Raw genomic sequence first — 15,997 nt, 5'->3', positions numbered from 1 at the left:
CCACCAGACACAGCCTCGGGCAAACCCGAGCCTCCCTCTCCTCGCCCGCCTTCCCGGGTCCCCCGTGGGAGCCCCCCCTCAAGCCAGACGCGCGTTTCCCCGGCGGGGGGCACCGGCAGAACGCCCGCCGCCCGGCGCCCCGCAGAGCGCGGCCAGGCCCCGCCAGCGGCACCCAGCGCCGCCCCCGCCCCGCCGCCGAGGCGCCCGGCCCGGCCCCGCCGGTGGGAGGAGCGGCGAGCGGCCCTGAGGCCGGCGCGGCGGCCGACATGTCGCACCCGTCCCCTGTCGCCCGGCCCAGCAAGCCCTGCAACCCCCGCGCCTTCTTCGATGTGGACATCGGGGGCGAGCGAGGTGGGGAGCGGGCGGGAAGCGGCCCTCCCCGCGGGAACCCGGGCGAGACCCGCGCCGCGGGGCCGGGCCCGGGGCGGGAGGGCCGGCGCGCCCCTGCGCCGAGCGGCGGGGAGCGGGCGGGAGCCCGCTCGGCGGGGAGGGAGCGCTGGGCCCTGGGCCGGGCCGGGCGCTGGCCCCGCGGGCGCCGGGGAGGAGGGGAGCGCGGCCGGGCCTGCAGCGGGGCGGGCCCTGCGTGCTCCCCCTCGGCCTTCCCCGCCGGCACGCGGAGGGAGCGGCGGCATGGCGGCACCCCGGCCCCGGGGCTGCCCGGCCGGGAGCGGCCGCGCAGGCCCCGCGCCGCCAGCGACCCCCGCGGCGCGGCCCCGCCGACCCCGGCGCAGAGTCCCGGCACCGCTCGTGGCGGGGTCTGCTGGCCGCGCTGCCCTCGCCTCCTGCGCCCCAGCCGTGCCCGTGGCTGCGTTTCACCCTGCCTGCGGCGTCGGGCGCGGCAGAGGGCCATGATGCCTGCGCGTGCCAGGCGTTACCGAGTGTCTTACTGGCGCTGGAGTTCCGGAGAATAAGGTTGAGGTGGATGCTTGGCGCAAGCTTTTTGATCTAACAGGTCTCCACAAAACAGTCTTTTTTTATTGTATCTGTTTCTGACTGAGCAAGGTGCATATATATGTATGTTAAAATAGCCATAAGTATGCATGTTAAAACACGTCACTTGGCTTTAATATATGTCTTTGTGATTTCCCACGCACATTTTTTGGGCAGAAAATGCGTTTGGCATTTTTGGTAGTTTTTGGCAGAATCTGCCTTTATCCCCTCTAAATTATTCTTGATAGCGGAATTCATTGTTGATAATAACCTTGCTAAAAACCTAATGTAACTCTGACAGTGATTGCCATGGAACAACCCCAAAATGTAAATTTAACAGTAATTAGAACAATCCAGTCTGAAACATTCATTTCCTTTGCCCTGTAATGCTCAGCACATCACCATGCCAACGACGGGACTTGAAAATACGTCTCACTCTCTCTTTGTCATTTCAGCTGGACGCATTGTCTTTGAGTTATTTGCAGACATTGTACCCAAAACCGCTGAAAATTTCCGTGCGCTATGTACAGGAGAGAAAGGAACAGGACCCACCACTGGGAAACCTCTCCATTATAAAGGATGTCCCTTCCACAGGAGTGAGTGCTGTGAAATCCTCTGTCTTCCTATTCCCCCATTATCAGTATTTGAAATAATGTTGTTGTATTTCGGAGTACTTATTTAAGAAATAACTTGACTGAAAGTAAGTGTTTGACTTTTTGATCCTCCTAGTGACTGGATGTTTTTACCGTGCATTGACAATAGTAAATTACACATTTACTAGTAAGTAAGTAAAACTAGTTTACCATGAACTGTGAGTAGGTTGAAATAGATTTCAGGTAACGGATTAAATATCAGGTGATGTCCGCTTAACTGAAAAGGAGTACTTGGGGGACACTTGGTAAATAAAAGGCGGGTTTCGGTTTTATTTAGGCGCAGGTTCTGGTGACAGGGATTGCTCTTCACCTCTGAATTGTTTTTCTTCGTGCCTTTCCTGCTTTGCTGCTATATTTTATAATGATGTTCTTTTACAGTTATTAAGCAATTCATGGTCCAGGGTGGAGATTTCTCAAACCAAAATGGCACAGGTGGAGAAAGTATATATGGTGAAAAATTTGAAGATGAAAACTTTCATTATAAGGTACTCTACTGAAAATACTAATTGTATTCAGTTTTTGAAATGTCACTGAGTTTTACTTTTCTTCAGGTTCAGAATTAGCGCTCTCTAGGCCAAGGTTAACGTATTTTTAAGCAATGGAAAGAATGCAGCAGAAAACCCCTGAACTAGTTTGTCCTTAAAGTCTTTGTTGAATAAAGAACAAATACATGAATGAATACATAAAATATGAGATCAACCTCATTAAGGCAACGACAACCGTAGTTTAAATTTTCTTTTTAATTGCACCATTAGAAATTCGTTTGAAACAGTATGTTAGTTCTCACTGAAGTAGGGATATTATTTTAAAAGAGTGGCAAATTTTGACACTCTGAAGCATGTGCAGTATCTTGGCGTTAAATGGATTTTATGTTTTTTTTTTTCATATACTAATAACATTCCTAAGATTAGATGTGAGAAATACCTTTCTTATTTAAGAAGTGGGGAATTCATGGTAGGTTGCAGAGTTAATCTAAAGGAAAATTTAAAACAAAGCGTTTCCCCCACTACGGTTATTTTCAATGGCATGAGAAGTAGAAGGATGTTTATGAATGGCTTTTCCTATCCAAAATGTGGGGAAGATGTGCTGCAAACAAAGCAAGTTTTTGTATATGCAAAGTTCTCGATTTGAGGATGTCATTTTAAGAGATTTTGGCTTTGATGGCAGAAAATCCTACCCCTCATGTTACTTATTCCCACTCTAGTATCAGAGCTCCCCGTTTCGTTGCTGGCAGCCATTCGTGCAGTCCCGCGAGCAGTTTTGTCAGCCCAGCGGCGGGAAGAGAGGCAGGAGCTGTGCTGCGAGCGTAGGACATTCTGAAACCGTCTTTGTCCTCGATATCTACTTCTAGTGACACCAGGAAGGCTGCACGTGCTTCACACACACAAGTACAGTTTTTGAACAGCAGTTTTCTCAGGATGTGTCCTGTGTCTTGTCGTGTTTCCTTTGCAAAGGCGTAACCTTCAAAGTGTCCATTGCCATTCTTCAGGCTTCTCTTTGTCATCAGAATCAAATGCAGTTGATGCCTCCAGGGTCTGTCTTTTGACATGAGATTGACTTCTTTTTTATGCTTTTGAAGAAGAGATGTTTGCCTTCTGTATTTTTAAATCTTTTTTTTTAAAAGCATTTTAATTCTGCCTTTCTTTAAAAACGGGTATTCTAGAAAGGAAGGAGGACTGCTTTTCACCATGCTATACACCAGGTGTGTGTACCTTAAGCCTACAATTTATACAGTATTTGAAGATCTCAAAATTTAAGTATTAACTGTACACTGTGACTAATTTTTTTTGGCTAGCAGACTTGGCTATTCTGGAGAAAAGTGGCAACCATAATAATTGTTCTGAGTGTTCATCTGTGCTGTCAGCTGTACATAAAGGGCTGCGTGGCTTGAAAAAAGCCCCTGTGATTGAACTGTCAGTAATCACATCTTGACCCTGGGTGGAAGTACTGCCTGGAAACAACAAACATAACAAGTTCTGCAAATGCCCTTTACACCAGCTGGGACACCCGCTGTGGTAGGTGTGACAGTCCTCAGCACTGGCACAAACCATGGTATTACGTGATAGCGTGTGAGTGACTCCTCAACAGCACTCGCAAAAAACCTTACACACGTCGCTGTCCTGTGGTTAAAGCACAGCTCTGGCTGCAGTTGTGCTTGCCTCCAAACAGTATTTTAGGAAAAGAAAATCCAGCGATCCCCCACTAATAGGGCATCACAGTCCATTACCAAGTTCGGAGCAATGGCTGGAAATGTAGCTCCAGCATTCATCGTAGAGTTAGTTACAGCTGTTGGAGATGTTCTCTGGAGTCTGACACTTGATACAGTGGTGGTGCCTGTAGCACTGCTGCTTAAAGTTACTGGTGTACATTGGTCCTTGTCACGGGATCTCTGGCTCCCTGAGGAAGGAGACTTTGTGTCATTGTTACTTTTTTGGTTGTACTGTCAGGTGAGATCTGGAGGTAATTATGAATGGAATGCAAATGATCCCCATTTCTGTACTTCTCTGGCTGCTCAGCTGTTACAAAAGTTGTGGGTGTGTCAGGGATGAGTTGAAGAAAGAGTCTGGAAGCTCAGTTCCCATCACCTGTTGGCCAAATACGTTAGGATTTTAGTGGGAGTTAAAATGCCTCTACTACGGAGAAATTCACTGGATCTTGCACTTAATCTAGCAGTCCTACAAAGGCTCCTCAAACCACTGTCTCAGACAACAGCGAGCTGGTTTTGTTGACGCGTGAGGACACTGGAGCTACCTGTTTGTTCTTGTGTTGTTTGTGTGGTTTCCTGTAAACTGCAGTAGACTGCAAGACTCTTATCAGCAGTCACCTTACCGTGTCAGATCGATCCCACTGGGCTCTTGGTGGTGTCACTTCTCCGGCTCATGGCTGGGCTGTTGGGGAACACCCAGCTTACACAGCCCTCATGCAGTGTTGTTCTTACCATGGCATAGTTTTGCAAGCCTTGAATCTCTCAGAGAATACTTGCTTTATAAGCTTACAAAATGACAAGCAGAAACCATCGTGGGAAAGGCACTCAGTATTTTTCAACACACTCATGGGAAGAAAATACGTGAGTGACAACACCTTTTTTTATAAATAGGGACTCTTGTCATGGGACTAATGTTGAGACTTGGTCCCAAACGAAATGGGGTTGCATGTAAATGTGAAGATCAGAGCCACCAGGCTGCTGTCCCTAGCTTTCCAGCTTGCCCTCCAAATCTTTACAGACAAAAGGTAAATGCGGAGGCGTAAGGCAACACCAGAGCTTAGTGTTCCTTGGCTCTTTGTTTGCAAATCATTGCTGTCCAGCATTAGTTGCAATTGGGGGGAAATAAAAAAGGTAGGATTTACAGGTCTTATTCTGCCTGTTAGGCAATGAATCAGTAACCAGCCTCAGATGGTATCTGGAAAAATCTCCTGTGGGGGAACCTCTTCTGATCAACTTGTTTGCCAGCAACTATGATGCAAAATGTCAGATGTTTGTTTTGGAGGCTGCATTCCTGCAGTCTTGGTACCAGATGCCTTCTCTTGCTGTGGAACACAGGCTTCCTCTCTGTCATTTGCCACTTCTGATTCCCAGGGTGACTTTCTCAAGATTAGCAGAGACAAAGTCAAGATTATTCCAGTAGCTTTCTGTTGGCTAGCTGCAGTTGTAGCTCTCAGCTGTACAACCTTTGCCCAGAGTTCCTGAGCCAAATCCCGGCTGAAAGATTGAGACTCACTGTGCCATATGACCGGGTGCACATCTCCCTGCCACTGTGGAATTCCAAACACTGTGTGGAAAAACAGTTTTCAAAACAGCAAGTTCTTCAAAGTGGTAGAGACTACAGGGACAAACCAGATGATTAAATACGGCTGTCTCAGACCGTTGTCTCAAACCAGTCAATCTCCCGTTGACCTCTGAGGTCTACTTCACAACAGTTCCTGCTTCTGTCTCCTCTACGCTGTCATGCCCCCTATTTCCCCCCCCCACTTCCCTCCTCCCCACAGTATCAGGTTCCTTAGGAATACCGCAGCTTGCATGCTTCAGACAGGCACCAGTGTCTTGGTGTAACATACTGACAAACAGAGCTCTTTGCGCTGAGCAACCAGATCAGCTTGGGGAGAATAATACCGAAATGACTGTGTCATGCCAGTTCAACAACAAGAGATTCACAACACATAGGAAATGTACATTTTTGCACTACAAGCGAAAATGAAATGGTCTGTGTGATGGCGCAAGATAATTCTTATTTCAAAGAAGGAAAAAGTACTTAGGGAAACAAGATAAACAGTGCTTTCTCATATTGGCCTGTTTTAAGTAATTTTTGTTCATTTGTGCCCTAGCAGCATGAGCCAAAATAATTAGATGGTTAAAAATCCCAGCAGAACAAGAACTATCTCTCTAGGAGAGTGAAGGCGTTAAAAAAACCCCACCAACCTTTAATTAATAAAGACTGCAGTCCCCTAAACCCCGCAGTTCTACAACATACTTTGCGTGAGTAGCCCTTATAAAATTAACAATACATACCCATCTTGACAGTGTAGCGTTAGAGTTGGTTGAAGTGGTGTTTTGCTTTGTTTCTTGAGGCCCAGCAGTGTTGAACAGTGCGGTGAGGAACCTCACCTCTCTCCCAGGCGGTGTGTATGAACGCCAGCCGCTGTGAGCATCGGGTCACACGCGCGGCTCTGCTTGCTCAGCTGCCGGGTGGCGAGGAAAGGCACAGAGCTGGGCGCTCGCCCTCTTCTGTCACGATACGTGAAGTTAGTTGCCAACTGCACGTAACTGTCTGGTTTACCAGGTTGTCACTATGGCTGTCCTTGCTGTATATATTAACAGCCCTACAGAATCTTCTGTATGGTTTTCTAACAGATCTTTTATGTGTTGGTTGTGATTTTTTCGCCCCCCCAATGCAGCATGATAAACCAGGGCTGCTGAGCATGGCGAACGCGGGACCCGGTACTAACGGCTCTCAGTTCTTTATTACGACGGTGCCCACTTCTCACCTGGATGGCAAACATGTGGTGTTTGGCCAAGTGATCAAAGGAATGGGGGTAGTCAAAATGTTGGAAAACGTTGAAGTAAAAGGAGAAAATCCTGCTAAGGTAAGCAAAATCCAGAGCACTTAGGGATGATGTTTATTCTTCCATTACATTATGTATATTCATTTCTTCTAAACGCTTGGTGTCATGTTTAGAACTATTAAATGTTAACCGGTTATTTTTACTAACAGTGTTAACTTCCATTTTACTGTCCTTGTTAAGAGGCTTTTGTTCTTTTGCTGTAAATTCCCCCTGCACAAACAACTGATTTATTCAGCACAGCCGTGAAGGTGGAGGCCTTTTTCAGGGTGAAGGTGGAAACACACAGCTAGAAGTGTAGGATGGGTGACGAAATAAAAAGGTGGAATTCATAGCCCTACCAAAGTGATAGGAATTTTATATCAGAAGTTGTTGTATTTCTGGAAGAGCAGTCAGTGTGTAGGTCATGTCAGTCTATGGTTGTCTGAGATATTAATACCTCTGTAACTTTAAAAGAGTTGGCAGTTTGAGAAAGAACCGTCTTCTCTAATTTAGTAGAACTTCCCTGTCGTGTGCTTTGCTGCAGCTCAGCTTGCTGCCAGTCCCTCTTCGAGCCTCTCCATGGAGCGTGGGTCTGGTGTTTGAGGAACGCTGCTCCTCTGAAGGCAACACTTTGGGTGATAAAAGCCTGCTGATGAGGACAGGCTAATGATGTGATGGGCTTCTGAAATCAGCGCACCCAAACAACAGATGATTTTCATTTTGACTGAATCTCAAAGAGCACTCAGAAGTTGTGGCTCTTTTTTTTGGAAATTGTCTTAATAAGCAATACTGCTGTTTACAATTCTGTTTTTTCAGTTGTGCGTCGTTGCAGACTGTGGAGAGCTAAAGGAAGGAGATGATTGGGGAATTGTTCCCCAGGATGGATCTGGAGATGCTTATCCAGATTTTCCTGAAGATTCAGATATAGACTTGAAAGATGTAAGTATTTTTCTTTTAAGGTACTTATTTTACAGAATGCAAGACTTGTAGGCAATCTGAGTTACATGGTGTCTGTGATGATGTTCATTAAGCCTTTTTTCTTAAGAATCGATCAAGATTCTGATTAAACGGGGACATTCAGTTTTAGGAAAGAGAATGCTGTGGGAGGGGATTGCTATCTTTTTTCAGTGCTAATTGCAGCTGATTTTTTCCCTAGTAACTAAAAACACATTACTTGCAGTTACTACACTTAATTTTTTTCTGTTGTTCATTTCTTTTTACTTCTGTTTGTGCTGCAGTGACAGATTGTAATTACTAGAACTCCATCCAGCAGACTACTAACTTAATGTTGTACCTACACACTTTTTCTGTGTAACTTTTTAAATATCTACCCCTAAAAAGATTTTGTCTCACTTACTAGAAATGATAAAGGATCAACCTTTTTAGAAGATTTTTACTACATCAGAGCTAGTTGTTCTCCGTTCCCAGTTTGCTTTTCAGGTTGTTCAAACAGAAGGAAGACCGCTTGCTGAGAGTTAGGGAGCAGACTGGTGAAAGCAGCTGTTCTGCAGGTTTTTACTTTATTGTGGCAGTGAAACAGACAAACTGTCAATCAGACAGTGGGTTGTGAGAGGGAAGAAAAGGGGGCTGCATGTGTAGATTCCAAATACAGAATTAGAAATGGAATAGCAGAAAAACATTACAGCTAGAAACCAGAAACTCCTTGCATCTGGCTATTGAGAAGCACTTCAGCTTCTGGAAATGTTTTTGGATGGCATTTGCTGTTGTTCAGAACTGAAGTTAGCAGGTGCCTGCCTCCTTTAACTTCAAACTTCTTCATATAAACTAACTACAGAAACCATGGTGATGGTCTCATGCTGTGATGAGGTTTTTTTAAGGTTATTAATTCTAGAAGGGTAGAAGTGTAAATTGACAGTATTAAAAATGGCAATAAATACATCTGACAGACCTTAAGACAACTGTGGTATAGGCAGCAGTAATTATAAAGTGTTTTCTGCCCCTGGAAAAGTAACTTAACACTTGAACCTGTATGCCGTTCTGGAAATAGAAATGATGCATTTGATAAAGACAGGCAGTGGTTCTTTTTCTCCTTCCACAGATGTTTTGAGTGTTTTGAGAGAAGGAGAACTGTGTTGATACGACTCCTAGTATGAGAGCATGCAGAGTTCAGGTGACTAACACCATTCTGAGAGCAGAAGACAAAATTTTCTCGGGAATAAGGCGGTCTTGGTTGAATACTTCGACTATTAACATGTCGTCTTTTCTATGAATAACGGTCAACACCTTTATATATAGTTCTGTGTGGGTAGCAGCATTTAGAGGAAGGAATTGGAACTGCTGTGTTGTCTCTGGTATTTTCTCGCCCTTTATACTGTAGAAAACCCATTAGGAATTTCATATATCAGACTATTGTGATACATAAAGTAGAGAATATTCTAGGAGTGGTTTGAAGCTAGTATTTGTCTAAGATTGGAATATTTTTATTCTAAGATTTTATAATAATCTTTGAAAGAGGATGGACATGGGATCCTACTGTTAAATATTACGTAAATCAAGACTTCTTTCGTAAGTGCGTTCATACTTTATATTTTTCATCTATTTTATTAGGTTGACAAGATTGTGGCCATAGCAGAAGACATAAAGAATATAGGAAATACTTCCTTCAAATCGCAAAATTGGGCAGTGGCAGCTAAAAAGTATAGTAAAAGTTTACGGTAAGGCTATCATCATTCAATCAGGTAGTTCCTGTAACTCAAAGTTAGATCTTCTCCTCATTTCTAGGTGAGAGCTGTAGGCAGAAAGTGTTGTTCAGAACTGACTAAATGCTCCTTTTTTAATTCTCTTGCTGTGCTGGTGCACAACTGGGAAGAGAAGCACAGTAGTATACAGGGTAGTTAATGGACAGGAAAGGAAGGAGATACTTTCTCCGATATCTAAAAACGAGTAGATTTAAGAAATTAGTGAGTTCAAGAGAGAGTACCTCCAAATGTGACATTTATTAATTCATTACAGTTTTTTTCTGAGGCTCCATACCATCATCCTGACTCCATGTATAATTCAGACTTGCCTTCAAAGTCATGGTCCTTCTGCTTTTGTCTCCATACTGCTCCTTTCTTCTTTGCGTGCTTTTTTCTTTATGTATATGAGCTTCTCCTAAAAAACATTGTTTCTTTTTAAAGTTATTCTGACCTTTATCCCTAACTTGTTAATGATCACTGGTTAACTAGCAGTAACGATAATGAAAGAAAAAGAATTCAGGCATATCTGATGGTTCAGCTGAGTTTTTAACTGACTGGGTTTCAAAGAAATAAAATCTTTCTGAAGCATAAAAATGAATCCTTGAATTACAGATAGTAACCCAAGATGCAGTGTCTCCCCCTGCCTTCAAAAAGCCCATCACAGCCCAACAGAAACCCTGAAGTAAATAGGATTTCTATGTAAACCTTTTGTAAATCATACAGAAAAAAAGGCTGGAATGGATCTTTAAGGAACTTTGTGTTGTATCTGTCCATTTCGCACCCCCCCCCCCTTCTCAGGTAAATATCAGGTGTAATTATGCTATCCCTTACAATTAGTTGTTTTGTTCACTCTTAAGCACGCCCAGTGAAGGCTCTTCCAGTTTGACTAGACAGCTTCTATTTGGTGCTTATTTGTCCTTGTGGATGGAAAGGATAGTAACTTTACTGGACTAAACAAATCTGATCATTCCAGCTCTTCTCTATAGGTCACACGTTTGTGGACATGCCTTGTTGTTGTATCTTAAAATCTCATACTTTATGTAGGATGGTGTACTTTGGCTGGCACTTTGCCAGAACTGATAGGAACAGAATCACTCGTACTGGGGTATCTCCCGTATCTGACGTGCAACTCACCTAGCAAACCATCTGGCAACGCTGTTTTTTCCTTTTTACCAACAGTAACCATTATCACCTTCTGTTCTTTTTCTTGTCTTATTGCTGCTTAATGAGGTTTTTTTTTAATTTATTCTGTATGTAACAATTGACACTTTTTTGTCAAAAGATGTATTACTTCCTGTTGTCTCCCTTGATATTTATCGTACTAATTTCTTTGACTTGGAAGCTCTAATTCTGTTTCCAGATGGTTGCAGTCTTTCATGTTTTGGTGTAATTTATAAATATTATAGGGGTATTCTGTTTGTTTCGCACATAACACAGTTTTGTATTAGAGCTCTCCTTAGCTTCTTACCTTGTTCTCTCCCTTCTGTTTCCCATCTCTGCATGATGCCCAGCAAGTGGAATAATCACTGGGACTATGTCTAATTTAAGTATTGCTTATTTCTGTGGTCCAAAGATGTATACAAACCATGCAACACTCAAAAGAAACGTACATTGGCACTGATCTGTGAAGGCTGCATTAATCATGGCATGCTTAAAATGCGAATGTATGCAAGCACAGGATTTTTATTTTTTAAATAAAAACCACAGAAGTTCTATCAGTCAGGCCATTAAAAGAGTTACAACTTTTATATCCACAACAGACCTTTGCCACTTGAAATAAAAAACCTGACAGCACAGGCACATTGTAAATTCAGAAGAATGAGATACGGTTTGTCTGTCAGTTTGCCTGTGAAACGGAGATGCAGTAAATGATGCGGCTTAGTCCTGAACTGGTGTCAGTGTCGAAGCTGAGGAAGAAAGTCATGAAGGAAGACAGTGGAAAGAAGGTGGAGTTACTATGCTCATAAACACCCTCCTTTACAAAGTAAAGTTAGCTTCACATTTTAGCCATAAATGCCTAAATTAATTACAATATTACTGAGGGAACTGAAGAAGAAATGAAGCTTCCCATGAATGCAGATGGTGCAGTGGTGATGTTGACGTTTTGCCAGTGATGAGCCACATGTTTTTTGAGAATGAACACTCACTGAGATAAATGCTAATGGTTTTATGCCATCTAGAATGGTGCATTTGTCTAAGAATGCTGTCAGTACAGTGGAGGGATAGGAGTTACAGGAAAACATTCGCCAGTGAGCTCATCTTTTTTGTCAGGGTAGGTCTTACGTATTTAGTTTAATAAATATTTGTAATAGTGGAATTTAAGCTGCTTTAAAAATACCAGTTTGGAGGGGCCAGTTCACACGTGGAAAGATAGCTGAGGGCAGAACAAAATAGAAGTTGCAACACCAATATGTGTTCTTTGTAAATCTGTTTTTCTGCAGGTATGTAGAAGCTTCTGAAGCAGTGGCAGAGGAGGCAGACAAACCAAAGTTAAAGACCGTGGCTTTGAGCTGTGTTCTAAACATCGGTGCTTGTAAACTAAAACTGTCGGATTGGCAGGGAGCCATTGAAAGCTGTTCAGAGGTAAATTTAATGTTTAGTATTTTGATTAACAGTTGGCCTGTATAGAAAATGGAGACTGAAACTACAGATTTTTTTAAGAGTCTTCCGACAAGCTTACAATTGAAAGTAAACAAAGTAGAAGGCTGATTGTGAAGTTAGTACTAACTTTCCAGTATGTGGCTTTTTAAAAAGATTTTGAAATTGAAATAACTCATTAGAAACACACAAAAGAGGGCTGTTGCTTACTGCCAGAAAAAATGCACCCTGTCATTGTCAGGTTGGTTTGCAGGGCTAATTTTTATATTACAAACAGTTAAACTGTCTTCAGTGAAAGGGGAATACTTTCCTCTGGAAGACTAGTATGAGCAAAACATTTTACTTGCTTTTAGATTTGATGGTCTTGTATTTTATTTATTGAAGGCCCTTTCAGGTAGGCTTAGTGGTAAAATGAAGCCAGTGAATAGGAAGAAAGAAGGAAGGAAACAATAAATATGGAAATATTGAAAAATAATAGAATTAAAGAAAAAAAAAAGGAAAGGTGAGATAGACATACTGACAGAATTTAGTACGTTTGAGGAAACTTTAAATAATTCAGCAAAACTCTGAAATTTTGAAGGAAACAGAGTGAAGAATGCTCTTACCTGTTAGCAGAGGATCCTGAGCAGCACCTCCTAGGGCTTCATGCTGAAAGCAGGAGTCTCGGCTCATCCGTGGCTGAGAGGTCTTCAGCAAGCTGGCTTGCTTTCTAGCCTGCCGATGGCGTTACCACACAGAAAATGCTCATAAACCTGTATTCAGAGTGGGCAAATGGGGGGGTGAGGAAATGAAAAAAAAAGAAAGCTGTGTAATGTTATGTCTGTCATCTAGAAGATGGTAGAAATTGAAGCAGCGTTTGTATCACAGATAGAAATCATTCATCCTAATACTCGTGTCGGTGTTTAGAGCAGGGCGGCCATAAGCAGAGGGGCAGATGCTCTCTGTTATCCCCTGCCTCCCCACCATGGGAAGGGAGAAAGGAGGAAAAGGGAGAGAGATTTACAAATTGGATATTAAAACAGCTTTACTAATAATGAGAAAAATAATGCAAAATACACAAAACTGACACTGAGTTTCCCGGAGTTGGGTGCCGGGGCGCTGGCGTCCCACCAGCAGCTGCCAGGCAGCACCAGAAGCTCCGGACTGGACTTGGCAGTGGGCAGGAACTGGACTCAGGAACATATGGATCGGATTCTGGATCAGGATCGTAGGCAGGACAACAAGCAGGGTGCTCTTCAGAAGGCGGCTGTGGACGAAGAGAGTGAGACCCTCGTGATCCCCCAGCTTTGAACTAAGCATGATGTGCACGGCATAGATTAGCGCGTTGGTCACTATCGGGTCACCTGTCCTGTCCATCCCTCCCTGCAAGTGCGACCATTTGCGACTCCTCACTTGTGGGACCTAAGAGGTCTGTCAGTGACCTCGCCTACTATGGTAATAATTACAAACAGAGGCCTTTTTCTGCATTCCTTTCCTACCATTAGCTCAGTAAAACTACAAGCAGTAGGTGTTACCAGCTTTGGAGCAGACAGTGTCTGTAAAATACGCAGCCAGCTTCAGAAAAATGCAGTTACTTACAAGAACTTAGCTGTAAGGAAGATTCACTAAGAGACTTGCCATTGTGGAAAAAAACCCCAAACCCTTCCTTTTTTTTTAAGATTACAGAATTATTAGATAAAGGGAACTCCATAGCTGTAATAGACTTCTGTACGGTATTTAGCTTACCTCTCGTAACAAGTCTAAACCAGTGGATCAGTGTTTTAATCAGAACACCAGTTTCTTAAGATTGACTAGTAGAGTACAAGGGAATTGTTAATGAGAAATTATACACTTTCACTTTTATGATTTCCTCAGGCCAAAAGCATTTTAACTTAGCAATCTGTAATACACGCATTATTTGGTGTAAATAAGGAATTACAAACAGCTGAACCTGTTCCAACAAGCCTTACTTTAAAATAGCTGTAAGCACAGTGCTCAAGCTAAAAGCAAGGAACGCTGCCTACGTGTATGTAACAGAGGCACCTCATTTTCTAATTCTTGACACAGAAGAGGCTCTAGGCTTTACAGCAGACAGATGAGGGTGAGCGCCCAGAGTGATGCTTCCTTTATAGGAACAGCCAGTACTGAAGTGGTTTAAAAAAATCTGGATGCATTGTCTAATGCCTGTAATAATTAATGAATTGAAGTTAATAAAGCCACACATTCACACAACGAGATTTCCTCTAACCACTAAGAAACTACATTCTTTAAAAAAATAAAAAGACACACTATAGAACTATCTGCAATAAGAAAAAAGACTGCAGCCTTCTCAGGCGAGAAAACAACACACCTAGCTAGCCAAACTAACTGAGATACTTTGAAAAAATAACGTATTAAATAGTGGAACAATCTCTTTGTTCAGCCACTGTATTTCCTATTTTGATATTGTCACATTAGAGCTGGCATATACACATTTGTGAAACCATTCAACTCAAAAAAGGCGTAATGACTGGAACTTGGCAGGGCTCCTGAAGCATGAGATGGATTGCTTGTGTGTCTCCCCCTAGCCTGCAGTAAAAAAAGCTTTACAGGAATCTGCGTGCTTTCCTTATGATGCCATTTGAAGGGTTTTTGCTGTGAAGGAAGGAGCTGCAATGTAGAAAGTTGTACTGTGAGACTCGTTTGGGTAATTTGAACTGCAGCAACACCTTTGCCTTGACAAATAGGTAGACAGACAGACAGAGGTTCCATTTTATCCTCATGTACGCTTGTCCTTCAGAACAGACCCCTTCTGGTGCAGGGATATTAAACTGATCAGCGACCTATACCGTGTGCTACGATGCAGCGTTCCGTTTTACATGGCTGTTAATGTTTTGACAGCTTACCCTGAAACCAACTGGAGAGATTGTCTGCTGGTGTGAACTGTGCCATTTGCAGAGATGGGAGGCTGTGAAGGATATGAAATGTTAATGTGACAATTTTATTAAATTTACAGGCTCTTAAAATAGATCCAGCAAATACTAAAGCTCTCTACAGACGGGCTCAAGGATGGCAGGGAATAAAAGATCTCGATCAGGCATTGGTAATGACCACTATTTAATTTTTTTTTTTCAAATCTAAACATTTAATCAGAACATTAATTTATATTTCCGTTTTATTTAAGGCTGATCTTAAGAAGGCTCATGAAATAGCCCCTGAAGACAAAGGTAAAATAAAGCTGTTTTTTAATAGATTTTTTTTTTTAAGACTGTAACAAAGTAACCAGGGTAGTATTAAGTAGGAAATCATACCAGTGTGATGCCTAAAATGCTGGCTTCTGGCTGATGCATTGAGCACAGAGCCCACTGAGGTGGAAGACCTGTTTTTGTACAGCAGCGATGCTTCTGTTGCGCTGGGAAACCTGCTTATGCAGCTCAAGAGCACGCCTCTTGAGCCACCTCCCTATCACACAGAGCTCTTACCGACCTGCTTAATTTCCTGGTTCTAACTGGGTAAGATTTTTAGCTCATAAATTCTGTGTTGGCACCAATACTATGCTTGCTACACCTTCCTCTACCTGGTCACCTTACTGGGTGAAACAAAGTAAGGGACAAGTGTTTTTTTTTTGCTGCTAGTATCTGACCTAACAGAAGATTAAATGCAGTTCAATTGAGCGAAATAACATGGGTAAGTTGCAGCAGCGTGACCCAGTCTTGACATACTAGGAGATAGACCTAATGTAAAGACATTACTGTAACTGTATCCTGGATTTTCTTTTTACACAGCTATCCAGACAGAAACACTCAGAATCAAACAGAAGATAAAAGCCCAGAAGGAGAAAGAGAAGGCAGCTTACGCTAAAATGTTTGCTTGATTTTTTTTTTCTAATCTGACAAACCTATGCACTAACTCCTGCAAAAGGATAAATGGAGCTGCTTCGTTCATTTGCCCTGTACTGCAGTTTTCAGTGTTTAAAACTCAGAAGTCTAATAAAGACAGACTATTCAAAGGTGAAGTGGTTTTCTTTTTTTAGGCTGTAATATCTTCTGTTTTGCGAAATGTGTTTCTAATGTGTTAATCAGTAGTGGCTGTGGTTTTGCAGCTTAATAGTTAGTGCTT

At 42.8% G+C, this 15,997-nt stretch overlaps 1 protein-coding gene across 2 annotated transcripts; it reads left to right on the top strand.

Annotated features, from left to right (window-relative positions):
* Positions 1–207: 207 nt before the first annotated feature.
* PPID (peptidylprolyl isomerase D) lies at positions 208–15,893 on the top strand. Of its 2 annotated transcripts, none has more exons than XM_075421634.1 (10): positions 208–351; positions 1,386–1,526; positions 1,962–2,068; positions 6,477–6,665; positions 7,440–7,562; positions 9,192–9,298; positions 11,764–11,905; positions 14,895–14,981; positions 15,063–15,105; positions 15,664–15,893. In XM_075421634.1, exons 1-10 carry the CDS (start codon positions 267–269, stop codon positions 15,750–15,752), a joined length of 1,113 nt encoding a protein of 370 aa, XP_075277749.1. In that variant the 5' UTR covers positions 208–266; the 3' UTR covers positions 15,753–15,893. The 2 variants fall into 2 exon arrangements, with proteins under 2 accessions (XP_075277749.1, XP_075277750.1); XM_075421635.1 differs by lacking the exon at positions 15,664–15,893 and adding an exon at positions 15,514–15,621.
* Positions 15,894–15,997: the final 104 nt, after the last annotated feature.

Source organism: Opisthocomus hoazin, chromosome 5, assembly GCF_030867145.1.
Source record: "Opisthocomus hoazin isolate bOpiHoa1 chromosome 5, bOpiHoa1.hap1, whole genome shotgun sequence".
Taxonomy (NCBI): Eukaryota; Metazoa; Chordata; class Aves; order Opisthocomiformes; family Opisthocomidae; genus Opisthocomus; species Opisthocomus hoazin.
Note: the sequence above shows the minus strand (reverse complement) of the source record. Positions and strands in the feature narration are given on the sequence as shown.

What these genes read in the sequence shown, in the direction of transcription:
- PPID (XM_075421634.1), top strand. Translation starts at nt 267, where the DNA reads ATGTCGCACCCGTCCCCTGTCGCCCGGCCCAGCAAGCCCTGCAACCCC. An exon ending in ATGAAAACTTTCATTATAAG is followed by an intron (nt 2,069 to 6,476) that starts GTACTCTACTGA and finishes CCCCCAATGCAG; the next exon opens with CATGATAAACCAGGGCTGCT. An exon ending in AAGGAGAAAATCCTGCTAAG is followed by an intron (nt 6,666 to 7,439) that starts GTAAGCAAAATC and finishes CTGTTTTTTCAG; the next exon opens with TTGTGCGTCGTTGCAGACTG.